The sequence below is a fragment of the Sorex araneus genome, chromosome 6 (assembly GCF_027595985.1).
Source record: "Sorex araneus isolate mSorAra2 chromosome 6, mSorAra2.pri, whole genome shotgun sequence".
Taxonomy (NCBI): Eukaryota; Metazoa; Chordata; class Mammalia; order Eulipotyphla; family Soricidae; genus Sorex; species Sorex araneus.
Window position 1 is genome coordinate 105,835,232 of NC_073307.1, and position 21,863 is coordinate 105,857,094.

The 21,863-nt window shown below is 37.1% G+C and overlaps 1 protein-coding gene and 1 pseudogene across 1 annotated transcript; both read left to right on the forward strand.

Moving 5' to 3' along the window:
* Positions 1 to 1,232: 1,232 nt before the first annotated feature.
* The window catches only part of LOC129405844 (uncharacterized), a 31,548-nt pseudogene continuing 10,917 nt past the window's right edge, over positions 1,233 to 21,863 (forward strand).
* Positions 17,128 to 19,150, forward strand: LOC101559366 (putative olfactory receptor 56B2). The gene is made up of 2 exons (XM_055143490.1): positions 17,128 to 17,135; positions 18,190 to 19,150. Exons 1-2 carry the CDS (start codon positions 17,128 to 17,130, stop codon positions 19,148 to 19,150), a joined length of 969 nt encoding a protein of 322 aa, XP_054999465.1.

Sequence of the window (21,863 nt, forward strand, 5' to 3'; positions counted from 1 at the left end):
ATAACCAGATGATTACCATTTTTTCTCTCAAAAGTAATTCCCACTTACTAATTTGTTAAATTTATTTTTGTGTGTGAGTGAATATTAGAATTTTTAAAGCATTCTGGCCACTGAGAAGGCTAGAGACATTCCTCAGGAGTTTATTCAAAGAATATTTTCAGACTCCAGTCTTCAATTTAGATCACAATATTTATTTTTTTGTATTTTAAAAAAACTATTACTGAGTGCCATGATTTGAGGTACAAAATTATACATAGTGGAATTTCAGGTTTACAATTTCCCAGCATCCTATGACCTATATCAGTGTCAACTTGCTGCCAGGGATGTCCTCAGTTTCCCTCCTACCCTCCATTTTCAACTCGGCTGCCTCTTTGACAAGAATATTTTTAAGTTGAGTTGTTGTAGTTTGGATCTCCCACTTTTTTAGAGTTGGTGGCTCTGGGGTTAAGGAATATAGTTATATGATATTTCTATACTACTCAATGTCCCTGATTCTTTCCCATTAACTTCTGTCTACTTTTCTTACTTCCTCCAGTTTATTTTCTTTCCTATCCTCAATTCTATAATCCCAGGACCAGAGCAACCTAGGTATCCCCCTTTGATACATTGCATACCATTATCAGGTTATTCAGTATACCACAGAGAAATCTTTGGGTCATGGTCTTTCTTTTTCTGACATCTTTAGAACAGTATGATATCCTCCAGCTCTATCCAAGTTGCAGAAAAATGCATAATTTAATCTTTTTGTGTAATTGCATATATACTTTTGTATATACCACACAGAAGTGAGGAGTAAGAAAGGGGCCACCTACCTACATGCCACCCGCATAGTAGAGCGTGATAAGCTACCCATGGTGTATTCGATATGCCAAAAACAGTAACAAAAATGGACCTCATTTCCCTGGCTCTGAAAGAGCCCCCAATACAACAGCGTTCAGAACAAGGAGCGAGGAGAGGCTGATAAAGTCTCAGGACTGTACTAGGCTGCCAAATCGAAAAAGACTAAAATAACCATCTGTACTTTTAGTGCACATACAATGCCATCAGTAGCATCCACTGAGGACCTGATGGAGCAAGCACAGAAGATCAAGTACAACGTCATTGGATTGACCTAGACAAGAAGGCATCGATCACGTCATGCCGTTTTCGACACTGAAGAAGAACTGTTCCTTGGAACATGCGACAGTAGAGATATCGGTGGTGTTGGTGTCCTCGTCAACAAGAACTTGGCCATGAGCATGGATTCGTTCAAATTTCTAACAACCCAAACTGAATGTTTATGTTTGAATAGGTGTGGCTCATTGCCAGCAGTTTCTATCTTTGTCATCTATGCACCAACATCCATATATGATGAAGAAGAAATTGAGAAGTTCTACACGGAGCTGAAGAAGTTCTATAAAGAAGACCACACCTTCCACAAGGGTCATTGTCGGTGATTTTAACATCAAGATAGAACCAACAAAGTTGCCCGAAGAACTCCACTTTGGGACCCACAACATAGAGTGGAATGAACAGGGTGAGAGACTGTCTGAGTTCATCATGTTGACCAAGACCATCCATGGTAACTCGCAGTTCCAGAAGGCTTAATCTGAACGTTGGACATGGGAGTCTCCCAGTGCACAGTTCCACAATGAAATTGACCACATCATATTCAATCGACAGTTTTGTCTGACCAATGTCACTGTTGTCCCAAAATTCCAAATGGGATTAGACCACCAACTACTTTGTGTGAAATTCTACTTCACAGAGTGGGGAGAAAGGGCTGCAATGTTTAAGAAGAGAACTCCCAGAACCACCAGCTACTGGGAGTTCTTTGGCATTATTGCAGCAATATGGGAAGATGCCTTCATTGACAACATCAACAAGGAATAAGATCGACTGGTCCAGAACCTCCATGATTGTGTGAGGAACGCTGAGAGAAAGACACAAAAAAACACATGTCCTTGGAAACCCTCAAGCTGATTTGCCAACATGGTTTGGCGCGAGCCTCAGGCAATCATAAACTAATGTCCTAATTCACAAAGCTGTGCCGAGAATTGATGAAGAAGACCTCAAAGAGAGAAGAGCAGCAGTGTTGGCTGATGCAGCAGAAGCCGGAAAAAGTATTTGCAATGCCCACCTATCCTTTATCAATTATAAGACCAAGATGACTGCCCTCCGACATCCCGATGGATCTATCACATCCTCTATAAGGGCAATGGAAAAGGTTATTCATGATTTCTACTCAGATCTCTTTGATAGCCATGTCCATCTGCCCAAATACCAAATTCCGCAGCACGGATATGCTTTTCCCAGCGTTCTTCCTTCCAAAGTGCCATTGCACCAGTAAAGAAGCATACAGCAACTGGTCCAGAGAAGCTCAGACCATAATACCTGAAGATCTGATGCCAGTACTCATCTATACACTGACTTGGATCTTCACAGACTACCTGTCTAAATGCAAGTTTGCATCCCAATGGAAAACCAGTAGGACCCTCCTGTTGTACAAGAAGGGACTGGAGCGATAGCACAGTGGGTAGGGCATTTGCCTTGCACGTGGCCAACCCGGTTTCGATTCCCAGCATCCATGTGGTCCCCTGAGCACCACCAGGAGAAATTCCTGAGTGCAGAACCAGGAGTAACCCCTGTGCATCACTAGGTATGACCCAAAAAAATTTAAAAAAAAAAAAGAAAGGGGCTGGAGTGATAGCACAGCGGGTAGGGCGTTTGCCTTGCACGCAGCCGACCCGGGTTGAATTCCCAGCATCCCATATGCTCCCTCGAGCGCTGCCAGGAGTAATTCCTGAGTGCATGAGCCAGGAGTACCCTGTGCATCGCCAAGTGTGACCCAAAAAGCAAAAAAAAAAAAAATTTAAAAAAAGAAAAAGAAAAAAAAAAGGGAGACATCCACTACATCAGTAACTATCACCCAATCTGCCTGTTGTCCATTGTCTACAATCTATTCACTCGAGTCATCCTGAAGAGTATTGGCAGAACACTAGAGGATGGAAAACCATACAAGCAAGCCAGGTTCTGAAAAGCATTCAGGACGATCGACCATATCCACACGGTGATCTAAGCTCATTGAGATTTCTCGAGTGTTCAAAATGCCACTCTGTACAACATTCATTGATTTAAAGAAGACTTTGATTCTGTTAAGACTTAAGTGGTCATTAAAGTCCTAGCCAAACAGGGTGTTCAAACTCAATACATCAGAATCCCCCGTGAGGTATATTACGGATTCACCACCAGGATCTCAACATTCTACAAGGAAGTGATCATCAACATAAAGAGAGGGGTTCGGCAGGGTGACACCATTTCACTGAACCTCTTCAGTGTCACCCGAGAGAACTTCATGCAACGACTGGAATGGAAAGGAATGGGAGTGAAGATAGATGATCGGCAACTACACCACCTCTGCTTTGCTGATGACATCGTTGTTCTAATAACACCAAACATTAGCCAAGTGTCATGAATGCTGGCCAACTTTGACCGTGAGTGTGGAAAAGTCGAACTGCAGCTGAATCTCATGAGACAATGTTCATGAGAAAATGACTAGTTCCTGATGTTCCTTTTGCACTCAATGGAACAAACGTGTCTGAATGCAGCAGTTATGGTTACCTAGGTTGAGAACTCAACATGACGAACGACCTGGCACTTGAGCTGTGCATGAGGAAGAGACCAGCGTGGAATGCCTTCTAGAGCATCGAAGAAGTTGTTAAGAGGACAAAGAACCTCCGGCTCTGGGCACATCTTTTTGACTCCACCATTCCTCCTGCACTACCATATTCTTCAGAAACCAGGGCCATACAAAAACAGGATAAGCTATTTGGGTCTTCCAAAGAAGACTCAAAAGAGCTACGCTTGGATTATCACATGTCCCTCAAGTGAGTGAAGGAATCTGGAGTTTTGACCTTTGTCAACGATTGAGAATCAGGGACGCTGTCTTGTTCGCCAAGGCTTTGAAAATCAGAAGGGCCAGACATGTAATGAGATTCAGAGATGAGCGCTGGACTAGAGCTGTTAATGACAGGATTCCACAGGATGTCAAAAGAATGCCTGTCCGCCCACCCATGAGATATTCAGACTTCCTCAAGACCCTGAACAAACGTTTTGAGGCTCTTTGTGTTCTTGGAGTGAGCAGATGCCATTGGACTACACTAGCACGCAGCAGGGACAAATGGAGACTTTACTTGCACCCACTCAGGCAAATCGATGAGCAATGGGAGGACAAGTGATACAAGTGATACCACACCTTCACTAATCAGTTCTTGGACAGCTAGGTTGATAGTGTATCTTAGCTACAGTGCTAAGGGCTGCAATGAATAATGGCTTACAAGTGTACTTTTGAATGAATGTTTTTGTGTCTTGGGAGTAGATATCAAGAAGTAGGTCTTATGGTCTCTCTAATCTTACTTTTTTCTAAGAAATCTCCATATGGTTTACCCTGGGGGGCCATATAGGATACCGAGGATTGAACCTGAGTCTACTAAATGCAAGGCAAACACTCTCCCCACTGTACTATCACTCCAACCCCCTCACACTTGGAGTAAGGAATACTTGTAACAAAAAGTAATCTTTAACAAAGATTTTCAAACTCTACATTTCCTAGAATCATTTTTAAAAAGTAATTATAACTTCAGCACATTTTCTAAATTCTAAAATAACAAGTTCTAGATAATATTCACATCAAGCATTTCAAATGAATGAAAATAAGTTTCTGGTTAATAGTGTTCTCAGCCTAATTTGAACACTTCTAGTTAAGGTGAGCTTGCAGCTTTTATCTTAATAATGAGACCTCTTCTCTATCCCATTACTTGATATATGGTCCCTCATGACTCATCAGGAGTGATCCTTGCCTGCAGGGTCATAGTCTGCTGATTAAAAAATTGCTCTTGGGGGCACTTGAGGTGCTGGAGATTGCCCCAAGGTCAGCCTTTTGCAAGGCAACTGCCTTTACCACTGGTACTAGCACTCTGGTCCCTAAAGTATTTATCTTGGCTTACATTCATCAACATGAATTTTAAAACAAATTCTGCAATACAAGCGCAAATACATATTTCATTAAAAGATATTATGAAAGAATATTTTATGATAAAAATTTAATGAACTGTGTGGCTAATTAAGGTATATGTATAAGTACAAGAATTTAATTTATTAAACTTATTTCCTAGATAGATTTTGTAAATTTCTGTATTAAAATGAACCCTAAGTAGTGAACTTATTGATGTCCAAAAATATATTCTTTTGTAATATTTATATATGTGTATCCAGCTATCAATCTACATACATATTCAAATAATCAATGTCTGGGGGCTGGGATGCTAGTACACTGGATAGGGTACTTGTGATACAAGCCAACCAGGTTCGATCCCTGGTTGGTACCTCATCTGGTCATGTGAGCACCAAGAGAATTAATTTCAGGAGTCATCCCTAAGCATCACTGGGTGTGACCCAAAAACCAAAAATCCAAAACCAATGTTTGCATGTACATGTGCATTTAAATATAATATTTATAGGTGTGTGTGGGTGGGGTGGTCGTTTATATACTCACATAGTTTAAGTCATCTTGGAGGTGATGTTATGTTATAACAACAGTTCTATTTTCTAGAATTTCTCATTTTCACCAACCTAAGACTCAAGCCACATTTATAGTCCTTTATAATGTTAAATATTTCAGCATCTTAAAGTTTGCAGTATGCTTCGTCCACTGAACACATATTTTGGTTAACTCGTATTTAAACTTTGATCTCATCACTAACTGCTATTTCTTTAGGGAACTATTCTTTGACTCTAAGACTGAATTAATTACTTTGTTTAATATTCCCACATCTCTGTGCGTTTCTGATTTAAATCATTATACCAGAGTCTCATTATATATTTTCTTTATTTAGAATTTTATCTTCCCATCCTTACTAGGCCACAGCCTTCATAAGAACAGAGGGTTTCAATAATTTTATTGATCTTTTTAGGTATGCTATAGAAGGAACTAGACATGTATTAATTTATAAGGATAAATGCTTTACCATTTAAGGAATTTTTTTCAGGTAAACTTTCTAATCACAGAGTTTAGGATAACCTAGATGTTTCTAGGTTTCTCAAAAGCCACCTATCCACTAATGAAATTGCTCATCCTTTATAGTCTATTTTAATTTCACAAATGAAAATATTATTTTACTTAGGTAAGGACTAAAATTACATTAATTGGAACTAATTTCAGAATTGTTCTCTTTTCCATCCTTTCGGGATTTGGCATCTTAGGAATTCAGCTTATCTCGATGGACCATTCTCTTATATTACCAAAGGAGCTCTATTAAGTTCAGACCACTGAGCTGCTCACTATTCCCCATAAATTCCCAATGCACTTACCTTTGGTACCATTGTGTCAACTGAAAACACATCTTCGGTCCAAGTGAAAGACCCTTTCTCCAAACAGGTGTGTATTTTTATTTGCTCAGTAGGAAACTTCTTCCTTTGCTAACACATTATATATGTCTCTGCTAAAATGCTTGTTAGCTTTCATTGCCTACTTAAAGAGCTTTCTATCACTCATCCAAATATTTCCTTATGTTGCTTTGGGAGCATGTTACATAATGGCTGGACTGTTATGCTTTAACAAAAGTATTAATATAGAAGTTAGATAATCTAGTTAGGAACAAAAATAGCAACAGAAAAGAAAAATAGTTATTTTATATCTGTGAGCTTAAACCTACTCCTTCTGTGTCACATGTATAGCAAGAAGGGTAAAAGGTTGAAGAAAGTAGGGAAATAACTTAAAGATACAAGGCTTTCCATTTTATATGGGAATAAATATTAATGAAGATTTCTCAAAAACTATACCAGACTTTTGCAATCTAATGGGTTGCTCACTCAGAAGCACTTATAATGGAGCTCTTGGGAAATTTTGTTCTAGAATTCTAAAAGTTCAATGTCAAACTAAGCTCTGCAGTATGCCTGTTTGTGTCTATTACTATTGCACTTTTCTCTGAAGATATTTATAAGACTTTACTGTTTATCAACGATAGCCTCCATTGAATAAGGATAATTTATCTCTTTATGTGGCAGTACACACTTTTTCAAACAGAAGGAGAAAATAATATCTGAAGAATGATCTAGCTGGTAAAATGAGTACTTTCTTCTTATCAGATTTGATTTGCCACATAACCTTCTCATATATTTTCTAAATTTAGAAATAATTACATCAAGAATAGCCCTCTGAGGGGCCAGAGCTTTCTGGAATAATATTGTTATATTTTATCACTGTATCACTACCATTCCATTGTTCTTTTATTTGCTCGTGCAGGCACCAGTAATGTCTCCATTGTGAGATTTGTTATTATTGTTTTTGAGCATGTTCAAGAAGTAGAGAACTTTCATTGACAAGGCCCTGACTTTGATCCCCGGTACCACATGGCTCCTCAAACACCACAGGATATATTGGCAAAGCACAATTATATCATCATAATATTCATGCCAAAATGGCGAATATAAAACAGATTCTTTTTTATTGTGATAAAGAAGACACATTAAAATTACCAATTTTAGCATTATAAATATAGAATAGTATTAATCATGTAGTTTTTATATAAAATATCTTTAGACCTTTTCATCTTGCAAAACTGACACCCGCTATTTGCTATATAACTCCTCTTATGTCCTTCCTACTCATTTCTAACACATCACCTTTATTTTGTTATTTATTTATTTTTTGCAGATTTTTTTTTTTAAGAATTTTATTTTATTGAATCACCATGTGGAAAATTACAATGCTTTCAGGCTTAAGTCTCAGTTACACAATGCTGAAACAACCATCCCCTCACCAGTGCCCATATCCCACCACCAAAAACAAAACAAAACAAAACAGTACACCTCCCATCCACCCACTCTGCCTTGTAACTGATAAATTTCACTTTACTTTCTATTCGCTTTGGTTACATTCAATATTTCAACACAATCCTCACTATTATTGTTAGGAGTACCCCACTAGAGTCAGACCTGTTGTGAAGAGATATGAGGTCGCGGCCACGTGGTTTTGAATTTCTGTACTTTAGCAACTAAGTCCAGGGAGATTTCTTCCAGATATTGGATCATTGCAAGCTTGTAAACCCTATCTGTAGTCCTCATAATATGGTGGTCACCACGCCCTTCACCCCCGGCAAGGAAGAGGCGAGAGAGAGAAACACCTTTCCCCTCCTGGGCGGGCATGGGGCCTCGTCTTAGTTCTCAGTCTGGAGACATTCTGCGAGGAGCTGCCCATGCCAAAAACTTTAGCTGGCGTCTGGAGTCACGCTCGTGCAGCTGCGGAGAGGCCGCACACACATGCGGCCCCCGGGAATCACATCTTGGCCTAACCCATCACCTTTAATTGAGTTTTTGTGCATCCCATTTTTTTTTAACTTTCTTATATGCCAGAAGAGCTAGTTTCTGGTATATTAAGTTCAGTTTCATGTTAGAAAAAAAATGGTTTTATTGCAGAAGGTTAGAGTTTAGGCTATCATTAGGTATCAAGAGCACCAGAGTTGAGGAAAATAATTATTGTCAAATTCTTATTGTAGTAAAATCACTTCAGTGTTTTCTTGAATTTCTGTGGCTAAATGCTTCATAAGACATAAAAATTATTAGGGCTAGAGCAATAGTACAGTGGGTAGGGCATTTGCCTTGCATGCAACCAATCCGAATTTGATCTCCAAGCATCCCATGTGGTCCCTTGAGCACCACCAGGAGTAATTCTGAGTGTAAAGCCAGAAGTAACCCCTGTGCATTGCTCGGTGTGACTCAAAAAGCCAAAAAGAGAAAAAAGACATAGCAATTATTTCAAAATTGAGTGACCACTATTTGAACAGTGTTCTTATACATTGAGTTATGAAAAATAAATCAAACCTTATGAGAAAAAAATTATTATAATAAATAAAATGTATAGTCTAAATAATAACACATACTCAAACTTGGCATGAGATTATCTAAAGAAATCAGAGAATTGGCATGCATACATGGGCACTGGAATTAAGCATTTGATTTATGCACAGATTTTATAAAAGTCTGACTTCACTATGCCAGGAATACTTACCCATGTGCTACTAAAGATTTTATAATATAGCAAATCTCATCATGTTAAACTAAGACAAATCAAGACAATTACACTGTGTAAGACAATTCATTCAAAGGACACTAATGATGTCTCTTGGAAGGCTATGCTTTTGAAAAATATTTTAAAATATTATTTATGGTTTTAGAGAATTTATTCATTATGCACAAATTACATGTAGTTACTCAGAAGAGCATTAAGTTTTGTTGTTTCTTTGGATTTATACTGTCAGTCAATGAAAATCCCTTGCAATGGTCTTAATTATTTTATGCCTTATTTTGTAAAACAGATTTAAATATATTTGTAATATTTTTGTCTTTTTGTGAGATTATAAATTTTATTGATAATTAAATTTTACCATTTTTTTTCTTTTGCTTTTTGGGTCACACCCAGCAATGCACAGGGGTTACTCCTGGCTCATGAACTAGGAATTACTCCTGGCGGTGCTTGGGGGACCGACCACATGGGATGCTGGGAATCAAACCCCGGGTCGGCCGCATGAAAAGCAAATGCCCTACCTGCCGTGCTATAGCTCAAGCCCAAATTTTACTTAGTATTAATGTCTCAAATAGGCAAATATAATTTAATATAGAATTTATGTTTCAGTGAATGGAATTTTCAAAATATTTTTCAAAAACATCCAACAAGAGTATACTAAGTAATCTGTATTTTTTAATTTAAGGTTTCAAATACTTAAGATTTTTCCTCCAAGTTTATTTTTCTTCTTAAATTATTGTATTCATGTTTTATATTTATCACATAAATAATATAAAATAGTAAAAGAATATAAAACTAAGCTCAGTTTTATTAAATTATATTTTATTATATATTATATTATCAACACTACCATTATCTCAAACTTAGGGTGCTTAAATATTTCTAAATTAGTATGTATGCACAAAAACTAATAATATAAATATAACATTTTTGTTTTCATTCTCATGCTGCAGATATATTCTTAATTCAAGTATATAGAAATACATGAATGTGAAATAATTCTATTATTTATGCATCTTGAAGGTAGTAATAATTAACTTCTTGTTTTTCTTTACAAAATAGGTTATTCCCATACCATTCCAGTGTTCCTAGTTGCAATATCCTCATGGGTACATAGCACTCTTATTTAAAGACCAGTTCAATAATATACCTATCAGAGGATTTACAGGTTAGATTTTGTGCAGTCACATATAAGGTAGGTTCATGATTTTTAAAAAAAATATCCTCAACATTTCGGGCTAACTTTTTGCATCTCAGTTTTGTATCAAGAAACTAACATATTAGAGGCTTTCAAAAGTAGAATAGTTGGCAAGTATCTATTGCTGTGCTAGTATGAAATTGCCATGAGGTTTTGTACATATAAATTACTATATTTTTAGGAGCTCAGAACGAATTTGATCAACTGATTTTTAGTATGAGATTGAAAAATGCTGTTTGAGAAAGAATGTTTATTTCTCCTATTATCGTATATTATAACTCAATGTAATTTTCTATCATCATTACAGTACCTATCAATTCATAACCTATAAATGTCTATATTATCATATGAATATTAAAATAATTATTTGTTATATTGGACCCATGGAAGGCAAGTGCCCTACCCACTGTAATTTAGCTCTGGTCTCAATAATCCTTGTTTTAACAAGTGTAACAATTTGTACACACTTGTGAAATATCAATAATGTGTTTTGAAATTTATGTTACATGCTAACCAAATGTATATGTGTGAATAAATATCTGTGGATATATTAATTATTTAATCTTTTTTGTGTGTTTGGACCAGATCTAACAGTGCTTAGGGTTTATTCTTGGATCTGCACTCAGGAATCACTTCTAGTGGAGATACAAGAACATATGGGATGCCAGAGATCAAACTCCAGTCTACCAAGCGCAAGGCAAGCACCCTGCCCACTATAGTATCTCTCCAGCCCTGATAAATTTATTCATAGGTGAATTTATTGCTTATAATGATATTTTTAATATAAAAATACAATGTATGAAAACTCTAAGTTGAAATTGATAAATTAATTAGGAATAAATTATTAAAAATTTGGTATATAGGGATATTACATTCTATTGAAATCTCATGTTTTTCTTTATCTATAGTGCAAATTATAGATTTTTTCTGGCCTCACAATCTTTTCCTTAATTAGATACCAACCATGCTAACTAGGAAACTGAGTATCAGCCTGAAAATGTAATTTATTTAGAAACAGAAAAAACAATGAAAACTGTATAAAAACACAAAAAAGAAAAGGGAGGAGGCTACGCAGGGCACCACAGCACCACGCTGCACCATGCACTGGGCACAGGGCAATGGCGCTGTCTCTCCCACCACCCGCGTTTGGTAGTCTCAGGCTGCTTCCCCCATCCCGGGGAGGTTGATGGTGATGATGAGGCAGGCGAAGGAAGGAACGGAGCCAAGCTGGTTGGTCTCAGTTGCAGTTTATTCCATTCCCATCTCCATTCTCCTCTGATTCTCCTCCTGCTTCTTCCTCCCCCATCCTACTTCATTCTCCTTCTCCTCTGGGTCTGGATCTCGATCTAGCTTCTCCAGATCTGGCCCTGGGACTGGCCCTGGGACTGGCCCTCAGCCCCCTCTCACAGCCTAGTTAAATCTCTAAGAATGAGGGGATGGGGTTTACACATAGGTGTGGTCACCATCAAGAGGGGTAAAGTTCTTTCCCTCAGGGGATGCTTCTTCTAGGACAGATTCTCTTTCAGCCGGACACCCACCCAAGAGCGGAATCCCATGGGTGTGTTTCTCCTCTCCTTGTCCAACTAACATATAAGCATTCATAATATTAATCATTTTGTATGGACATAGCAAGAGATGCATTAAGCTTATAGAATTGCTCTCCTGGGGTCACCTCGATCTCAGACTACAGTGCTCAGGCCAGATTAGTCTTTCCTAGCCCTAGCAGGGTCCTAGTCTCGTCATTGCTTTTGGATCATGACATGACATGTCCATGACCAAGCTCTTAACCTATAGTTAAGCATTAGGCGCTTTGGTCAGGCCCATGTCGATGCCAGGGTAGCACATAACTCACCGCTTGCCCTGGGTCCGTCCCATCCCTCATCGGGACCCTGCTTTTGGGGGTGCTAGGAAGTAAGGGCAGCTGAGGCTTAAGTCGAGAAAGCAGATGCCCAGGAGTGAATAATATTTGAAGCCAATTAAATCCCATGTTACCAAAGCATATTAACAACTGTCTTTCTTTGTCCAAACAAAAAGGACATTGTTTTAAAGTAAACTATTTAAAAGACATAAGGAGAGGAGAAAGGCAATATTAACTTACAATACAAGTTCACTGTCCTGCAAGGTCTGACCTTACAAATTAACAGAATCTGATTAGGGGAAGAGCTGATAAACTAGTTGGGGAAGAGAGCATAGAAGTGATTACATATAGACAAAGGAGTGAGAGTGACTCGGGAGCACTTTGATGGGTGTGACTGATATACCTAAGATTACCAGATATGCCTAAACTCTTTGTGGCAAGGGAGAAAGGACTAACCAATGATATCCTACAGAAAACAACATAGGAAAATAGGTACAGGGTCTGGAACACTTGGATGATGGCTAAGGTAGGTGAGAGTATGCACCCAAACCATTACTCTTAATATAAATGAGGGATGGTGGGAATCAAAAAAGATTTGACCAGAGATGACATAAGGACAGTTGGTGGAGGGGCATGGGAACTTTGTGGAGGTGGTATGGATCCACTTTATGCACCGATATCATAGACTTGAATAGTATTATAATCATATAATTATAAGTTATGATAAATTTTTGAAATTAAAAAAATAAAAAAAGCTTACTGTATACTAATAAAGAAAAAATGTTAGTTTCAGGGATTTCATTGTTTTCTTTGAAGAAAAGCTTATCAAACACGGAGATGAAATAATTTAATCATTAATTGAGGTTTCAAACATAATTGTGTCTCAAAGATAAAGTTTAGTTAATATTTACTAATTTTGACAATTTTTTTGACATTAATCATTCAGCTTTGAAGTGTAAGGTTAGTATTTTAATTATTCTGCTTCTAAAAACATAGTTTGTATATACTCTGAGGTTGCTTTTGTGCTTATTCATATGTATCCATGTTAATAAACTATTGCTCCATAGTCAACTCAGCTGTTTTCAAACCAAAATATTTGTCTTTAAGTTACATCATGTTTTTCTTGCTTTTTAATTTTATATAATTAATGATGAATATTTTGTAGAAATGCATGTTTTGTATTTATTGTTAGACATTACAATTTTATTTTGATGATTCACTTTGTGTGTAAATGTAATGTTTAGCTTATTTGTAATCATTCTTAAATTACATTATTTCTTTCATCTTTACCAGTTGTTTATTCAGAAACATATGTTAACAACTAATATGTTCGTGGTATGTTGGTAGAAACTTTGAATACAAATATAAATACAATATGTGCAATTAATAAGATTTGAATTAAATTGTCATTAATTCAAAATATAATTTGGTTTTAGTAAAAATCAAATTATTACCAACAAAAATGGTTTTGCTTATTAATGTTTTTATGCTACTATTAAATTATGATTATCATTAAAATTAGAATTTACTTTGATCTGCAGCTGCTTTTATTAATACAAAGACTGCCAATTTTCCAATTTATCAAACTAAGAGGATTTAAGATATTCTCTTTGAGCGGGGTGTTGGAACACACTCAGCAGTGCTCAGGGCTTACTTCTGCGTCTATGCTCTGGGACCATTTTTGGTGGTGATCAGAGGACTATGTGCAGTATTGTGGATTGAGCCTACGCAGGGTGCCTCCAAGACCTACACCTTAATTTTTCTATAACTTTTCTATGCTCTTTCCAGTCTAGAATTTTTTTTTACAAATTTAAATATTTTTCATGGATGAGAAGGTTAAAGTTAGCTTTGATGTTGAGATGGTATAAAATAGAATAGAGGATTTCAAAAATCACAAATGTAAAGTAGCTATATGATGTGAATATAAAATAACAAGGAAGAACAGAATAGAAGTAATAGAACAACCCTGCAATCATATTTTAGGTGTAAAAACATGTTTTTCTCTTTGACATTTTCTCAATAAACTTCAAGTGGGTTTTGCTCCTGCATAAATCTAAGAGCTTATGATGATATCAAATGAATCCTTGAAAGTGCTTTTTATTAACTAGTATGCTTTTTGTGGACCTGTTATTTCCAAAAAAAGTTGCATATTCTGTGTTGAATCTTTCATCTATTATTATTATTATTATTAAAAGTAACATAGTGATATGAGTAAAAATATTGAGTGTTTATGATTTGACATGGTATTAATTCGAGATTTTAAATAATGCTGTTTCCTTATGACATGTATGGTAAGTCTTGAAGGAACATTAATATTTATTATTCATAAAGATAAAAGTGGTTATGAAGGCCTACACATGAAATCTAAATAATGAGAGGTTTAAATCTAATATTCATATTTATAAGTGAGATTTGCAATTTCCTTAATTTCTTCTAAGGTAGATGTCAACCCATTTAATATTCCTTTAATATATGGATTGGTAGGTTACTTTGTGTGAAAACTAAAATCCCTAGCTAAAATGATAACTAAAATTTCAAAAATAAGATTAAAAAGACAATTAAAAAATTATACAAATGGATCAAATTAAACTCAGAATCTCAAACCAGTTTTCTAAGAACTTTTCATTCTGTCTGAGTTCCTTCCATTGTCCATCGATTAGCTCGAGTGGGCACCAGTAATGTCTCCATTGTGAGACTTGTTTTACTGTTTTTGTTATATTGACTACGCCACGGGTAGCTTGCCAGGCTCTGCCGTGCGATAAGGATACTCTTGGTAGCTTGCCAGGCTCTCTGAGAGGGACGGAGGAATCGAACCCGAGTTGGCCGTGTGCAAGGCAAATGCCCTACCGGCTGTGCTAAGAACTTTTCATTAATATGAATTAATAATCAAGATGCAATATCTTTGAGAAACAGTTTTTGATTGATGTTAAAAGAACAAAGTGATATATACAAGTAATTAAATCAAAATTAAGAAAATAGTAAATGTTAGCATAATAAGTAAAATTATTTATAATTTTCTTTACTTTCTTCATTATGTTAATAGTAATGAAGTGTTACTTTTTGAATTAGTTTCAATGGATCTAGCATTTGAACTTTATACTCACATGAATCCCTTGTAGATTATAATTTTGATAAGACACACATATTGTGTCTTATTAGACTCAATGTTTCAAAAATAGTGAAAGAAAACAAATACTAACAAACACATGATTGGTAAAAAAAAGCATTTTTATATAAACATAAGTAAATATTTAGCTCAAGACGATTTATTATACAGTCTTTGATTTTAAGAAACTGATCTCTAGAGCATATAAAATTTTATAAAATATCTTTCCTAATTATAATATGACTAAATACACAATTATGCCAATCAAAATTATCTCCAAGTTAGAAAAAGTATTTCTGTTATATTCTGTTAGTTACTTGGCTATATGTAGGCTATTAGAAAACCTTACCTTTTTTCTTTTTTTTTTCTGCTTTTTGAGTCACACCCAGAGTTGCATAGGGTTTACTCCGGGCTCATGCACTCAAAAATTACTACAAGCAGTGCTTGAGGGACCATATGGGATGCTGGGAATCAAACCTGGGTCAGCTGCATGCAAGGCAAATTCCCTACCTGCTGTGCTATAACTCCAGTCCCCAAACTTTATCATTTTTGTGTCCTCCAAAAGGACAATAGTAGGGTTAATAGTACAGTGGGTAAGGCATTTATTTGCCTTTCAACCAACTTAACCAAGTTAAGTCCCAGGCAATTAATATGGTATCCCAGCACCTCCAGGAGTAATTTCTGAAAGCAGAGCCAGGAGTAATCCCTGAGCATTGTGGGTGTGGTCCACCCAAAACAAAAACCACCAACAAATGGATATTAATAACCTAATTTTCATACTAAAATTAAGTAATACTCATGAGTATTTCACTAATTCTTATGTACTAGATTTTAGTTTTTGTTAGGTTTGTTTCGTATATACTATCATTAAACTGCTCCGTAGAAGTTTCCTCATGTTCAAACCTTTCATCCTTCGCTAATTAGATAGTTCCAAGGGCTGAAAAACAAATATTTTATACCAAGAGGATAAATTCAATCCCTATAATCTTGAGAAGCTCCAGCATTAACAATGAAGACCTCTAGCATTGTTGGGCCTATGACACACACATCAGCTATCCAAGTATCAAGCCACCAGGCCTACACCACTGACAATGGTTACTGGGCCTTTAGAGCACCACTAGGTTTGGCCCATATTTTTAAAAAAAATGTTTGTTAGTGAATCACCGTGAGGTACAGTTACAAACTTATGAACTTTCATATTTGTGTTTCAATCATACAGTGATTGTTTACATCCCTCCACCAGTGCCCATTCTCCTCCACCAATGTTTCCAGTATCCCACCCACCACATCACCCCAGCCCCCACCACCCCACCCTGCCTCTGTGGCAGGGCATTCCTTTTAGTTCTCTCTCCTTTTGGGTGTTGTAGTTTGCAATAGAGGTATTGAGTGGCCTTCATGTTCGGTCTGTAGTCTACTTTTGGCACACACCTTTCAACCTGAATGGGTCCTCCCAACATCCTCTATTTGGTGTTCCCTTCTCTATCTCAGCTGCCTTTTCCCCCAGCATGTGAGGCCAATTTCCAAGCTGTGGGGCAGACCTCCTAGTTCTTATCTCTACTACTCTTGGGTGTTAGTCTCCCATTTTGTTACATTATATTCCCCAGATGAGTGCGATCTTTCTATGTCTGTCTCTTCCTTTCTGACTCATTTCATTTAACATGATACTTTCAATGTTGATCCACTTATATGCAAATTTCATGACTTCATCTTTTCTAACAGCTGCATAGTATTCCATTGTGTAGATGTACCAAAGTTTCTTTCAGTCCATTTTATTTTTCAAAAGGGCTGAACCCGTCGGCATTCCCACCAGCAGTGAAGGAGAGTGCCTTTCTCCCCACATCCATGCCAACACCAGTTGTTTTTGTACTTTTGGATGTGGGCCAGTCTCTGTGGTGTAAGATGATATGGTATTGTTGTTTTGATCTGCATCTCCCTAATGATTAGTGATGAAAGCATTTTCTCATGTGCCTTTTAGCCATTCAGATTTCTTCTCTGAGAAAGTTTCTGTTAATTTCATCACTCCATTTTTTGATGGGGTTGGATGGTTTCTTCTTGTGGAGTTTAACCAGTGCCTTATATATCCTTGAAATCAACCCCTTATAGGATGGGTATTAGGCATATCCTTTCCCATTCTGTAGGCTATCTTCGTATTTGGCACTGTTTCTTTTGAGCTGCAGAAGCCTCTTAGTTTAAGATACTCCCATTTACTTATTTCAACTTTCACTTGCTTGGCCAGTGGCGTGTCATCTTTGGAGATATTGTTAGCTTCAACGTCATGGAGGGTTTTGCCGACCTTGTCTTCAATGTACCTCAAGGATTCTTGTCTGATGCTGAATCTTTAATCCATTTTGATCTGACTTTTGTATAAGACCAACATTTTTTTTAAATGGGGAGCCAGAGAGATAGTACAGGGCTTAAGCCATTGTCCATTGCATGCTATGACACTCGGTAGACCCCTGGCACTACATGATTCATAGAAATCTTCAGAAATTAATACCTTAGCACAGAGCTTGGAGTAGCCAACAAGGACACTGCAGGGGTGGACAAATCCTTCTCCATCCAAAAAAGTTCTTTACTTAGACTGTATAACAAGAAGTCTGTTAGCACCCTCTTAGCAAAACCACCAGACTATGATAATTGATATCTGACAGCTTTCATCTTAATAATATAATTTATATTACACATAATGATGGTCAACACCCTTATTTTTGCTTCTGACATGTACATATATTTTACAAGGAGAAAGGCAGATAAAGTATCATAGACCTACCCTAAGAGGCTTTTGTAATTTACATGAAGAGAAGTCTACCACAGTGTTTCGCTAGAAATGTCAAGTGACTGTTTATGAAGGGATGAGACAATGACAAAGGTTTCCTCTCTCTTAAATCACGGGCCTACTTAACTTAAAAATATTATCATAGAGATTAATAAAATACTAACCATGATTATTTTTCTTCTTAGTGAAGGATGTTCCAAAACCTCCGTGATTCCAACAGCTCTAAGAACCAGGTCTCTGAGTTCATTCTGATGGGATTCCCAGGCATTCACAGCTGGCAACACTGGCTTTCCCTGCCCCTAGCTTTGCTCTACCTCTTAGCAATAGGTGCCAACTTTCTTATCCTGATCATCATCAAACAAGAGGCAACATTGCATCAGCCTATGTACTATTTTCTGGGTGTACTAGCTGTGGTAGACATAGGCCTGGCCACCACCATCATGCCCAAGATTTTAGCTATCTTGTGGTTCGGAGCTAAGGCTATCAGTCTTCCTGAGTGCTTTGCTCAGATGTATGCTATACACTGTTTTGTGACCATGGAATCAGGGATCTTTGTCTGCATGGCTATAGATAGATATATAGCCATTTGCCGACCACTTCACTACTCGTCTACCATAACGGAATCATTTGTGATCAAAGCTACTGTCTTCATGATACTCAGGAATGGTCTTTCTACTATGGGCGTGCCTGTGTTGGCTGCTCAAAGACACTATTGCTCCCAGAACCAAATTGAGCACTGTCTATGCTCTAATCTTGGAGTTACTCGTCTATCCTGTGATGACAGGAAAATCAACAGCATCTACCAGCTAGTTCTTGCCTGGACACTCATGGGAAGTGATCTGGGTTTAATTATTTTATCATACGCTTTGATACTTCACTCTGTGTTGAAGCTAAGTTCAGCAGAAGCAGCATCAAAGGCCTTAAGTACCTGTTCTTCCCACCTCATCCTAATCCTTTTCTTCTACACTGTTGTTGTTGTCCTTTCTATCACCCATGGTGCATCAAAGACAATTCCTCTTATCCCAGTTCTACTCAATGTACTCCACAATGTCATTCCTCCTGCCCTAAATCCAATGGTGTATGCTCTCAAGAACAAAGAACTCAGGCAGGGTTTATATAAAGTTCTCAAGGTGAATGTCAGAAAAAACTAGTTGGCTTAAAGTGCTTGATTTCGTGAATTTTCTTTCATGTCTATTTGTTATATACTTCTTTCAAATGGAAGTAGAATTAAAAGTATGTGGTGGTTTTTTTTTAACTAGAACCAGGATTCTTGTTGCATAAATAAATAAATAACAATAATAAAACTTCCCCACAAAGGTAATGAAACTGATGTATGGAATCTTAACTATCATGAAAAAGAAAACATACCGGCTCAGGGAGGTAGCTCATTTTGAAGAGTGCATTCTTTGCTTGTGCAAGGACCAAGGTTTGATTCCCTATACTGCATAACCCCAAAACACTACTGGGTGTGGTTCTAGTGGTCCCTGGGCAACTCTAGTATTGTTCTTGTTTAGCTTAGCAATTTTGAGTCTGAGTCTAACCTCATCACTACTTTGAACCAATTACCAGTTGGCTAAACATCACGAGGGGCTACCCTGGGATTCCCTGAGCACTACTTGAAAAATAACTCCATAAAAGAAATAATTTAAAATTTTAAAAAATAGCCTTATAAAGGAAACCAATGGAAGGACAAATGAAGTCTCTAGTAGGTCAGCAACCTCAAGTATTAACACTGAATCCCTTTCCTGTTTGAGTGTCACTGGGAATGACATTAAGACCACTTGAATACTGCTTGGAGCCTCTCTTCTTAAGAGAAAAATATATTTATATTAATATTAAATATATTAAATTAATTGTGTATATATTACATATAAACTAATATACATATATTTTAGAAGTAAAACAGATTTTATTTGGAGGGTTCTTTTGAAAGTTTGGAGGGGTAGAGGATGATAGAGAGAGAGAGAGAGAGAGAGAGAGAGAGAGAGAGAGAGATGGAGTAACATGCTCAAGAGAGAATGCGGGCTTCTCCAAGGTTGGAGAGAGCCCCTACAAGCATCTCAGCATTAGACAGAAAAGAATGAAAGTACACATCTCAAGAGGGGAGATGTGGGCAACATATGTGCTCAGGTGTACTCAGCAACCACATGTACTCAGCTACATGGGCTCAAGCAGCATACAGGCTTGGCACACATGCACCTAAACGAATATATTTTTAAATTAAAACTATATGTAAATATATATTACATGAATAATATATATTATATAAAGTGATCATGCATACATTTTATATAAGTATACCTTTTATGTCAATATATAGTAATAAATAGTTCTATCTCAAACTACATTTAATGTTCATTGAAAATGGCAGAATTCATATAAATACATTCTTATCCAAACAACTTTTTAATTTCTTCCTGTTGGATAACATTGGGTTGTCCTTGGTCCTCCTGCAGGGAGCTTAAGGTATATTGGATTACTTCCACAACAGTGCCCCTGCGGCACACTGAATTCCATAAAGCACTATTAATCTTAAATAGTTTTTCTCTTTCCTTTATGTCATTTGCTTGGTTTAGCAATGTCATTTTTGTATAGACACAGGAAGACAGTTCATGCTATGCAGTGTAACATGGGAATTAATTGACTCCAAAATAACATTTGCTCTTGGGTATCCATACTTACTTGACTTAAGCCTCAGTTGCCCTTTGTTCCTAGCATTCCAAAAGCAGGGTCCCAAAGACGGGTCTGGATGGGCCCAGGGCAAGCTGTAAGCTACCCTGGCATCAAAAAGTGACAAGCTAAGCGCCATAAATATAATAAGTTAAGAACATGGTCATGGAACCAACTCTGTCATGATCCAAAAAGAAGTGACTAAATAAGAACTCTACTGGGGTTAGGAAAGACTAACCTGGCCTGAGGACTATGATCTGGAATATATAGTGAGACATCCCCAGAAAAGTCAATCTTTAAGCTTACTATGTCTCTTACTGTGTTCATACAAAATGACTAGAAATATTATCAGAAGTAAATTTACTATGTTTGTTTAAATGGATTACTGGATGAGGAAAGGAGAAAGCAAAACACCTAGACTGAAGCCTACCCTTGATCGAATCTCTTAGTGATCTGGAGTGCTGATCCCTCAGATGAGAGTTTGTCATGAGTTAATTCTCCTATAACTCCCCTTGAAGGAGTGCCTTTACCTCTGTTTGTTGTTATGACAATGTTCAACCCACCTATGTCTATCCTCACCCTTGAAGATTTCTATGTAACTATGCTGTAAGTGGAGAGTGGGAACTATGAGAAAGAGAGGAACTTTGGGACTTTGAGGACTAGAAGCAGGACTAGATGACAATGATGACTGTGTTGGATATCATTGGTTTGTCCTTTCTCCCTTGCCACAGAGTTTGGGTTTATCTGGTAATAATCTCTAAACTATTCTAGACTACATTGGTATGTCCTGCTCCCCTTGCCACTAGGAGCTTATTTATATCAGTCACACCATCAAAGTGCTCCCGAGTCACTTCCATTCCTTTGTTTATCTGTAATCACTTCTACCAGTTTATCTGCTCTTCCTCTAATCAAACTCTGTTAATCTGTAAGGTCAGACCTTGCTAGGACAGTGAACTTGTATTGTAAGTTAACATTGTCTTTGTCCTTTCTTATGTCTTTTGAATAGTTTACTTTAAAACAATATCCTTTTTTGTATGGACAAATAAAGACATTTATTAATATGCTTTGGTAACATGGGATTAATTGGCTTCAAATATTATTCACTCCTGGGCATCTGCTTTCTCGAGTTAAGCCTCAGCTGCCCTTACTTCCTAGCACCCCCCAAAAGCAGGGTCCCGACGAGGGACGGGACAG